At 52.1% G+C, this 11,043-nt stretch overlaps 1 protein-coding gene across 1 annotated transcript; it reads right to left on the bottom strand.

Annotated features, from left to right (window-relative positions):
• Positions 1 to 727: 727 nt before the first annotated feature.
• Positions 728 to 2,667, bottom strand: LOC119359578 (galactose mutarotase-like). Its single transcript, XM_037625712.1, has 5 exons — positions 2,475 to 2,667; positions 2,278 to 2,327; positions 1,868 to 1,991; positions 1,689 to 1,796; positions 728 to 1,599 (listed from the first exon to the last, which is right to left on the bottom strand). The coding sequence occupies exons 1-5, from the start codon at positions 2,650 to 2,652 to the stop codon at positions 977 to 979; spliced, it is 1,083 nt and encodes a 360-aa protein (XP_037481609.1). The 5' UTR covers positions 2,653 to 2,667; the 3' UTR covers positions 728 to 976.
• Positions 2,668 to 11,043: the final 8,376 nt, after the last annotated feature.

Here is an 11,043-nt window from a genome sequence, read left to right as displayed (position 1 = left end):
GATGAAAAAAGATTCAACCGAACGATAGAGAAAAGCTTTCACCCAGACGCTGCTCAAAAAGAAAAAAGTTTCAATCGTTTACAGAAATGCTTCCACCGTAGAGGGGAAAGGCTTCAATCATTGAGATAAAAGCTACATCCGTGTCAAGTTTTTGCTACTACCGTCTGTGTTTTTCCTACATCCATTCATGTGGCCATGGTGCTTTTTTACGACTGAGGTGTGACCGGCGACGACGAGGACGCCATTTTTGTTGCAACATCCTCGTTTTTTGCTACCATTGGCGCTGTGTTTTGCTACATCCGATTAACATTTTTGCTACAATGGCGACGCTGATGGATTTTTTTGCTGCAACCGTTGTCTTCATTTGCTACGACTGACACGGAAAAATGCTACCACGGGGCATCTTTGTTTTTTGCTGGAACCAATCATCAGTGAGGCGGAGCTGCATCCATGGCACTTCGATGAGCAGCGGGGGCAGCGAGCGGTCGGGGCGAGCCGAGTCCCGGAGCGCGGGGCGGCTCCGACGGGCGGCCGGGGCGGCGAGCGGACTGGACGAGCTGAGTCGCGGAGCTGCATCCATGGCGCTCCGACGGGCGGCCGGGGCGGCGAGCGGACTGGACGAGCTGAGTCGCGGAGCTGCATCCATGGCGCTCCGACGGGCGGCCGAGGCGGCGAGCGGTCAGCTCCAACCGGCGGCCGGGGCGGCGAGCGGCCGGGGCGAGCTGAGTGCCGCAGCGTGGGACGGCCCCGACGGGCGATCGGCACGGCAAGCGCTCGGGGAGACGAGGACAAGGTAAAAAAAAAGTAGAGGAGCTCGGATCTAACGGTGTTGCACATCAGATCGGGCGGCTGGGAGCAGACTGGCCGAAACATTCGGCCGGCGCGTTGGCGCCTAGCGGTGCTCATTAACCAATGATGGTACTACTACTACCCGTAGCGCAGCCATAGCTAGAAGGAGAACTGTTACTAAAAAAAGCTAGAAGGAGAACTTGTAGAGCATGTCGTGCTTGTACACCTGGCCGGGCCTCACCGTCACCGACGGGAACTCGGGGTGGTTCACGGCGTCCGGGTACGCCTGCGTCTCCAGGCAAAACCCGTCGTACTGCTCGTACAGCTTGCCGCCCTTCCCCTGGGTGTGGTTCAGGAAGTTGCCGGTGTAGAGCTGTATGGCCGGCTGGTTGGCCCACAGCTCCAGCGCGCGCCCCGACTTGCCGTCCCGCGCCACCGCCACCTTCCGCATCCCCTCCCAGTCGATGACGTAGTTGATGTCGTAGCCGTAGACTTTGCCGCCCTTGACCTTCCGGATGCGCGCGCCGATGGGCGTCGGCGTGCGGAAGTCGTAGTTCGTGCCGGCCACCGGGTCGACGCGGCCCGACGACGGGAGCAGCTCCTCGTCCATCGGGGTGTACCGGGACGCGGAGAGCTGGAGCGTGTGGCCCAGGATGTCGCCGCTGCCCTCCCCGCCCAGGTTCAGGTACACGTGCTGCAGGAAGTTCACCGGCGTCGCCTTGTTCAGCGCCGTCGCGTTCGTGCGGATGCTCAGCTCGTACGGGCCCGTCAGCTGGTACGTCGCGTACACGTCCAGGTCTCCGGGCAATCCTGATTAATAATTGGTTGCAATCATGATTTGTCGAACGACATGACGGTTTTTTGAATGGTAAAGAATTTGGTCGTATCGTTTTTCCTACCTTGCTCCCCGTCGAAGCTCCGGTAGTAGAGCGTGATATACGGGGAGTCGTCGCCGGCGACGTACTCCTTCACCGTCCATATGACTTTGCTGAATCCCCTGTGACCACCTATAACAACGGAAAATTAATTACCGCGTGTTATCGCGGGTAGCTCTTTGACAGAATCGAACAATGCATACCATGGATGGAGTTCCTGCCGTCGTTGATGTACGTGTGGTATACTTTGCCGTCGAGGACAAAGCGGCCCCTGGCCATTCTCTGCGCCACCCTCCCATTTAGCGGCCCAAAGGCAGAGTTATCAGTCTGAATGACCAGAGGAAACAGGAACTTGAAATTAACGTGGTGTCTCATCATGGTGTCAAAAAAAAAACGTGGTGTCTCATCAGGACAGCAATGAAGTTGAGAGATCAGGTGAATAATCGGGCCGATCTTTGCTAGGAAAAGAAATGATTTCATATTATGAATGGAAAAAGAAAGAAACAAAACGAGGAGCGGCGCAATGTTCATTCTATGAGCAATCTACATTTCAGACGGACGCTGAAGGAATAATGCAGAAAAGATAATTTTGAGAAGGTTTCAGTGAATTCACAACATACTCAGCGAGGGTGTCTTTGCCCAGCACAACATCGGCCAAATTCCCTGCAAAATAATTTGTGCGAGGTAAGTGAGTCTCAGACGCCACAGGAACGCAAGATCACACATAAGAGGCGTTACGATTTTCTTGGCATGAGAAACAAGATCTTTTGTCCTTGTTTTTGTGGGGTAGAGAGAAGAAGATGAAGATACCTTTGGAATCAGGGACGAGAATCGACATGATGGTGGCGCCCCAGTTGGTCATCTTGACGGAGAAATCCCCTCTCTTGAGCTCGTACACGCCGACCATCTTCCTCCTCGCGTCGGCGCCGCCGGCCAGCGCGAGGACCGCGAGGCACAAGAGCACGGGAAGCACCGGAGCCCTCGCCATTGGGGCCCAACACGACGCTCGTAGGCACGAAGGAAGAAGAGGACAGCTGTATGTCATCCAGAAGGGGTGGGCAGAGCTGTGATATAGGCGGACAGTCGCAAGGCTGGGCCTGGGCTGCAAGCTTCCTTTTAGAGCAGGATCTTTTTTTTAATAGTATCTAAAGTAGAATATCTTTTTAAATAGTATTTAAAATACAGTATCTAATTTTTAAATAGTATCTAAAATACAGTATCTAAAATCCTCTAAAAAAATCTAAAATACAGTATCTGCTTGAGAAAGGAAATCAAAAAGAAACGAGGTCAAAATTTTGGGTTGTCAGGCACTTGCGTCCCCACGTGTACTGCTGGGCGTCGGTTACTCAGAGCATCTCCAACCGTCCCCCCCCGGCCCAGGAGTTTGAAATAGCGCCGCCTGAGGGCGAACTGATGATAAATTTGGTGTGGATGCGGTACGTTTTCCCGTCGCCGCCCTAAGATCACCCGAGACGCCGTTTTTTAAAACCATACTTGGCCAAAATTCGGCCAAACGCGACACAAAATTGGGCAAACTTTAGGCGTTCCATTGATTTTTGTACATATTTAAAACATAATTCAAAAAAAGCAAAGACTATGCCGCCGCCACCGCCCGTCGCGCCGCCTTCGGCCTACACGCTGAAGATCTTGCAGAAGGCGCTGTAGTTGCCGCCGTCGTCGTCTTCCTCCTCCTTCACGCCACCGCCATCTGACGATAACATGTACCTAGGGTAGGGTCTTAGGCCTGTCCTAGACACCCTACCCAAGGCCACTACCCTAGAGTCAAAGACATTCAAAGACCAACAGAAGATACCGATTGAAACAACCCCTAAATGGATCCACTCGACGGTATATTCCACTCGGATATCCCAATTCCAATCGACCATTGTAACGCCACTCGACCATATGAAGAATCACTCGGAATACAGAAGACCTATAGTCACCCCGGTATAGCAACGGTCAGACGTTCACTCCGTAGTCTTAGAGATCATTAATAATCATTTATAGCCGGTGTTACCAGTAACGCTCCGGTCTTAACTCACATTGAACCCTGTGTAACTGAGGGCTGGAGGGGCCCGACGCACTCTATATAAGCCACCCCCTCCTCTAGCACAAGGGTTCGCATCCCTTGTGCTAGAGAAACTCAAAATGATAATGACAAAGACTGATAATAAGATTACTAAACTTATGGTATTAACCATAATGCAAGCAAGCAAGAAATTCAAGAACAATAGGATGTTGAGGATTTTCACAAGAACGAATGGTATTATGAAGACTTTTGTGAAGTACATGAATCAACTGAGGATGAGTGGATACTCGGTAGGTGCACAGAGTTATCCATAGGGGTATTCAGGTAACAAGGAACTGCAAGGCAGTAAGCTCAAAGGATTCTTGGAACAAAGGAGAGCAGTTCAGGGCATCTTGTAATAACAACATCAATGTGATAGAATGCAAGATTGGTAAGTATGTGTAGTTATCCATAAGGATATTTTGGTGGTAGGGAATTGCAAAGGCAACATGCACAAAGTCTCGAGAGAAAATCCTCAAGTATCTTCGGAATCTTCTGATGCAGCAGGCGCTCATCTGAAATAAGGGGCTCTACGGGCGGATGTGATCGCGAGATCCTAATGTTCGAGTTAGTAAAACCATTTAACCCGAATAGAAGAGAGATCAGAGTCTCAGAGTATAGACGAGGAGCAAAAGATCCTAATACCACCCAAATGGCAACGTGGGCCCGTAAGGCACACATCCATGTTAGTAAAAGTTTTTCAGTGACTAGACTCAACTTCGGCCAAGGAGTTTGGAAGGGGGGTTCTACAGGTAGTCGGCTCTGATACCAACTTGTGACGCCCTCGATTCAATCGTACACTAATCATACACGCAAATGTGTACGATCAAGATCAAGGACTCACAAGAAAATATAACAACACAACTCTAGACACAAATTAAAATAATACAAGCTTTATATTAGAAGCTAGGGGCCTCGAGGGCTCGAATACATAAGCTCGAATACACAACAGTCAGCGGAAGCAACAATATCTGAGTACAGACATAAGTTAGACAAGCTTGCCTTAAGAAGGCTAGCACAAAAGCAACATTGATCGAAAAGGCAAGACCTCCTGCCTGGGAGCCTCCTAACTACTCCTAGTCGTCTGCGGTCTTCACGTAGTAGTAAGCATCCTCCGGGTAGTAGTAGTCATCAAAGGCGTCGTCTGGCTCCTGGGATCCGTCATCTGGTCGCAACAATCAGGTATGGGGGAAAAGAAGTAGCAAAGCAACCGTGAGTACTCATCCAAAGTACTCGCAAGACTTACATCAGATCTAAACTAAGTATGCATCTGTATCAAAGGAATGGGTTGTATCTGTGGACTAAACTGTAGAATGCCAGAAGGGAAGGGGAAAGCCTAGCCTATCGAAGACTAGCATCTTCTGGAAACCACCATCTTGCAGCAACATGAGGGAGTAGAGTAGCATAAAGTAAAGTAGTAGAAGTGTTATCAACCTCGGCCAGAGATCCTTTCTCGACTCCCTGCGATAAAGCAATCCCAGAGCCATACTATCCAAGTGTCAACACATTCCAATTCTCATCACCATCCAGTTCTCATCACAAGTATCCAGTTCTAGTTGTATCGATCGGGATACAACTCCAAGTGTCTGTTACCGTAGGACAGGCTATCGATAGATGTTTTCTTCCCTGCAGGGGTGCACCAACTTACCCACCACGCTTGATTAACTCCGGCCGGACACACTTTCCTGGGTCATGTCTGGCCTCGGCCAAACAATACGCCGCAGCCCGACCTAGGCTTAATAGAGAGGCTAGCACGCCGGACTAAACCAATGCCCCCAGGGGTCATGGGCCATCTCCCCGGGAACCCCTGCACATTGCGTAAGCAGCCGGTGAGCAGACCTAGCAACCTCCTTCAAAAAGGTAGGTGCTTACCAGTCCAACCCGGCGCGCGCCGCTCAGTCGTTGACGTCTATTAAGCTTCGGCTGATGTATACGACGCAGAACGCCCATACTATGCCCACGTGATGGTTAGTGCTATCAGGCTAGAGGCCCCTCGGATCAAATATCCAAACCGTTAGTGGATTAGGAGGACGCGGTAATGAGCAGAGACTTCCGATCGATGTGACCTCGTTGTCCCGTCTCGAGTACTTGCGGCAAGGGCTAAGAATGCCCGGAAACGCCTCGTAAGTATCTCGCGGGCACCTTCCAGGTCAACCCGACTCCACATCACTCGCTATTAAGCTCGCGCAGGTACCCCTGAGGGCCGACCCGTCTTTAGTAACATGGCTCAGTGCAAAGTCATAGTAACCATAGTAACTGTGTGTCTAACACCAAGGGGAAAACCCGAGGAATCACCCCCGGTGAAATCCACTCGATGTTATCATCCAGGTGAACGTAAGAGGATCCACCCTTGAGGTTCACACTTGAGGGGTTGCACGACAGGGCCGTAACGGAAGTGGTTAAGGAGGAAATCACCCTCGATGACCACGATCGTATAGCTACACTACAGAGATCTCATCAGGAGTGATGTAGGAGGTTCCACCCTCGGCACTCGATGGTAACTTTGCAGAGTCGTACAACTAGGGGGGTGATGTGCGGTGCCGAGGCCTGGACGTCGATCACGTTGATCGAGTCATTGAACATAAAGCGGGGCAACTGGAACAAGGTGGGGGTCACTAATGGATCCCTTACCAACCTATACTAACCAGTTTAGAATAAGCAGTTAAGGTATGAAAGCAGGTAACAAAAATAGGCTATGCATTAGAGTAGGATCATACAGAAAGCAGTAACAGTTCTAATGCAAGAATGAGAGGGAAAGAAATGGGCGATATCGGAATGTTCAAGGGGGGTTTGCTTGCCTGGAAGCTCTGCTGAAAAAGAAGAAGTGTCGTCGTCGACGTAGTCGATCACAGTGGCATCCGCAGCGGTCCGGGGTCTACTAGAGAGGAGAGGGGGAAGAAACAGTAAAAACAAGCAAACAGATGCATGACAAGTCAATAAGCGGTGCTAGGGGTGTTCTAACGCAGTGTTATACGATACCAACGAAGGGGGAAAACATCTGGGAAAGTTTTCCCGGAGTTAGGCATTTTCAGACAAAAGAAACGGATGGATGGTTGCAGGTTTGCTATGCTAGGGACGTGTGGCGGACGAACCGGTTGCGTATTCGGGTTCGTCTCGTCGTTCTGAGCAACTTTTATATATAAATTTTTCGATCCGAGCTACGGTTAATTTTCTTATGATTTTTCAAAGTTTTAACAATATTCTGGAATTAAATAAATTAATAGAAAGGTTTATTGCGTCAGCATGACATCATAGTGATGTCAGTAGTCAACTTTGACCTATTGACCGATCAAACTGACAGAAGGGTCCCACTGTCATAGACTGTTAGTTAGTTAACTTAGTTAGCTAGTTAATTAGAAAGGTTAATTAAGTTAATTAACCTAAATTAATTAAGTTAATTAATTAATATACTAAATTAATTTTATATCTTTTTTTGGGCTGGGCCCACATGTCATAGGCTCAGCCGGGAGCGGGTTAAAGGGCATGCGGGCATGGGCGAAAGGAGCCCCAGGGGCGCCGAACCCGGGCGCTGCCGCGGGGCAGCGGATGGACGGCAGGGAGCGGCATGGGCGAGCGACATATGGCCGGCGAGGGCGGCGGCGCTGGACGGGGAGCGGCGGGGAGAGCGGCCACGAGGTGGGCGCGAGGAGCAGGCAGGGGCGGAAGGCCTTCACTGCGGCCGTGGCAGAACTGGACGGCCGACGCTGGGGCTACGGCGAGCGCCTGCGGGGCCACAACAGTGGGGGCGAGGGCCACGGCGGGCGAATCCGGTAGCCCCGGTCGGTGGGACGGGGCGCATCGGAGCACGGGGTGGGGCTCGCATGCGGCAGCACCGGGACGGCGACCACGGCGGCCATGACGTTCCGCCAGCAGTCAGCGGTGGCAGGAGCGGGCACGCGGGCGGGGCGGCTGGTCGGTGCAGGGCGCCAAAGCGGCAGCTGGCGCAGTGGCCGTGGGTAGAGGCAAGCGCAGGGGCGGGGCCTGCGGCCTAGCGCGGCCAACGAGGTCGAGCAGGGGAGGGGCAAGGCGCGGGCCGGGCGAAGCAGTAGCAATGGCAGGGGCGGGGCAAAGGAGGCGGCCGGCGCAAGGAGCAGGTACGGGGCGCGGCAGCGGGGCTACGCGAGCGCGACCGACGCGCAAAAGGGCGCAGAGGGGCACATGGCAGCGCGGGCGGCAGCAGGCCGAGGCATGCGCGACCAGCGAGGCACGGGCGGGAGCAAAGCGACGATGAGTGAGCGCTGGCGGCTGCAGCGGCAGGCGGGACAGCAGGCGGCGGCGCGAGGCGAAGGTGCGGCAGCAACGACGGCTAGCAATAGTGCAGCGCACGTGGGTGCATACGGACGAGGGATGCAGGGCACAGACGCGTTTGGAGGTGTGCTCGGGCAACGGCTGTACACGGCAGCTATGGCAAGGGAAGCAGAGGAGAAAGAGGGAAGGGGCCGCACGGCTCACCGAGAGCTTGTAGGTGTGCACAAGGCGGCTCGGGGGAGGCTCACTGGCGATGGGGGTGGTTGTAGTGGTACAGATCGACGAGATGCAGCGGCGGCGGCCGAAGCTAGAGAAGATGCTCGATCCCGTGGCTCGGTGAGGTCCAACTCGAATCCATGCACGTAGAGGACGAAGTCAAGGGGGGCGTGGCTCCTTGACATCTCTATGCGACTCGGGGTGGCTCCTGGGCGCAAAGACGGAGACGGTGTGGTGGCGTCTATGCTTGGGTTTGCGTGAGGAGGAACAAGGCGACGCGAGGGGGGAGGGAATGAGGGTTAGGGTTCGCCCAAGGGGGGTCCGCTGGCGTCCTTATCGCATGGGGAAGCGTCGGATGCTCGACGCGGTGACGATCTAGGAGGTGGACGATCGACCGTCGTCCAGCACGCCATGGTGGAACAGGGGAAGACGAAGGCAGGAGGAAAGTTGGGTTGGGGTGGATTTGGCCTCTTACTGTGCACTTGTGGCCCAAGTGCACAGTGGGGCCTTTTCCTTTTCCCTTTTTCTTTTGTTTATTTAACAGAGATAGAAAGGGAATTATTTAGCCAACTATTTCACTTAGCGAAAATTTGGGAGGTGTCCCATTAAATCCATGGTGATTATAGACAGTGCCAAAAATATTTTGGAGACCAGAAGAATTCATTTGGTATTTTCCATAAATAGGATAGCATTTAAAAATGCTGAATTGGTGCTGTTTTAATTACTAATGCTCATCTTTGCACAAAAGTGATGTTGTGTTCCTGAACAAATAATTGTTATGGAATTTTTGACAAATGATGAACATTTTTCCAGCAACTTTTGGGCAACTTCAAACTTCACTTGAATTTGAATTGACTGGAATTTCCAAATGGGGTATTGAACAAAGGTGATTAAGACCTGTTAGGAAAATGATTAGTTTAATCACAGGGGTTACTGTAGCATGACACTAGGGGTGTTACAGCAGTCGACAGGATAGCTGCAGCAGCCGAGATGGCTGCAGCTACTGCTGTGACGGCGGTTGTAAACACCGAGAGCGCTCGAGCTGCCGTCCGTGCCGCCGATGTCGCCCTGGCCCGGGTCGAGGCCGTCCACGCCAAGATCGAGGACGCACGCGCCAGGATATTCCGAGCCACCTCAGAATCTAGCATGCAACCCACGTCCAAAATGGCGGTGATGGCCATGGAACACCTGCTTCCTCATGAGATCACCGAGCGGGAGCTGGAGATGCAGGAGGTGGCGAAGATCGAGGAGCGCCGGGAGGAGGAGCTGTGCATGGCTGAGGTCGAGGTAGAGAAGAGTCTGTTCGTCGAGGAATCGGCGGTGGAGTACCAACGCGAGCTCTGGCGCAGCTGAGGGAGTCTTGGACTAAGGGGTCCTCGGGCGTCCGGCCTGTTATCCATGGGCCGGACAGATGGGCTGTGAAGACATGAAGGCCGAAGATTATACCCGTGTCCAGATTGGACTCTCCTTGGCGTGGAAGGCAAGCTTGGCGACTGACTATGAAGATTCCTTCTTATGTAACCGACTCTGTGTAACCCTAGACCCCCCCCCCCCCGGTGTCTATATAAACCGGAGGGGTTAGTTCGGAAAGGATATACTCATTACCATAGTCATACAGGCTAGGCTTCTAGGGTTTAGCCATTCCGATCTCGTGGTAGATCAACTCTTGTAATACTCATATTCATCAAGATCAATCAAGCAGGAAGTAGGGTATTACCTCCGTAGAGAGGGCCCGAACCTGGGTAAACATCGTGTCCCCCGTCTCCTGTTACCATTGATCCTAGACGCATAGTTCGGGACCCCCTACCCGAGATCCGCCGGTTTTGACACTGGCATTGGTGCTTTCATTGAGAGTTCCTCTATGCCGTCGACAAAAGGTTCGATGGCCCATTCAATTTTCTATAGTAACGCTGTCCAAGGTGGAACTTTCCTCCCCAGACAGATTTTCATGTTCGGCGGCTTCGTACTATGGGCCAACTCGCTTGGCCATCTGGAGTAGGTCGATAGTTATGCCCATGTGTAACGCCCTCGATGCGGCTATATCCCCCACGTGTCAAAGCATGACTTAGAGGCATAACCGCATTGAAAGCAATGTCGCAAGTGAGGTAATCTTCACAACAACCCATGTAATGAATAAGGGAAAAGGTACATAGTTGGCTTACAATCGCCACTTCACACAATACATGAATAAAGCATTACATCATCCCGATACAATCAAGGTCCGACTACGGAACCAAAATAAAAGAAGACTACCCCAAATGCTACACAGATCCCCGATTGTCCCAACTGGGCTCCACTACTAATCAACTAAAAAACGGAACAACATAATGAACAAGGTCTTCATCGAGCACCTCCTTGAGCTTGGTTGCATCACCTGCACGGTATCATCGGCACCTGCAAACTGGTTTTGGAAGTATCCGTGAGTCACGGGGACTCAACAATCTCACACCCTCGCGATCAAGACTATTTAAGCTTATAGGAAGGGTAAAAGGTATGAGGTGGAGCTGCAGCAAGCACTAGCATATATGGTGGCTAACATACGCAAATGAGAGCGAGAAGAGAAGGCAAGGCACGGTCGAGAAACTATGATCAAGAAGTGATCCAAGACTACTTACGTCAAGCATAACTCCAACACCGTGTTCACTTCCCGGACTCTGCCGGAAAGAGACCATCACGGCAACACACGCGGTTGATGCATTTTAAATAAGATAAGTTTCAGGTTTTCTAGAACCGGACATTAACAAATTCCCATCTGCCCATAACCGTGGGCACGGCTTTCGAAAGTTCAAATCCCTGCAGGGGTGTCCCAACTTAGCCCATCACAAGCTCTCACGGTCAACGAAGGAT

The sequence above is a fragment of the Triticum dicoccoides genome, chromosome 2A (genome assembly GCF_002162155.2).
Source record: "Triticum dicoccoides isolate Atlit2015 ecotype Zavitan chromosome 2A, WEW_v2.0, whole genome shotgun sequence".
Lineage (NCBI taxonomy): Eukaryota > Viridiplantae > Streptophyta > Magnoliopsida > Poales > Poaceae > Triticum > Triticum dicoccoides.
This window is presented reverse-complemented; position numbering and strand designations above follow the sequence as displayed.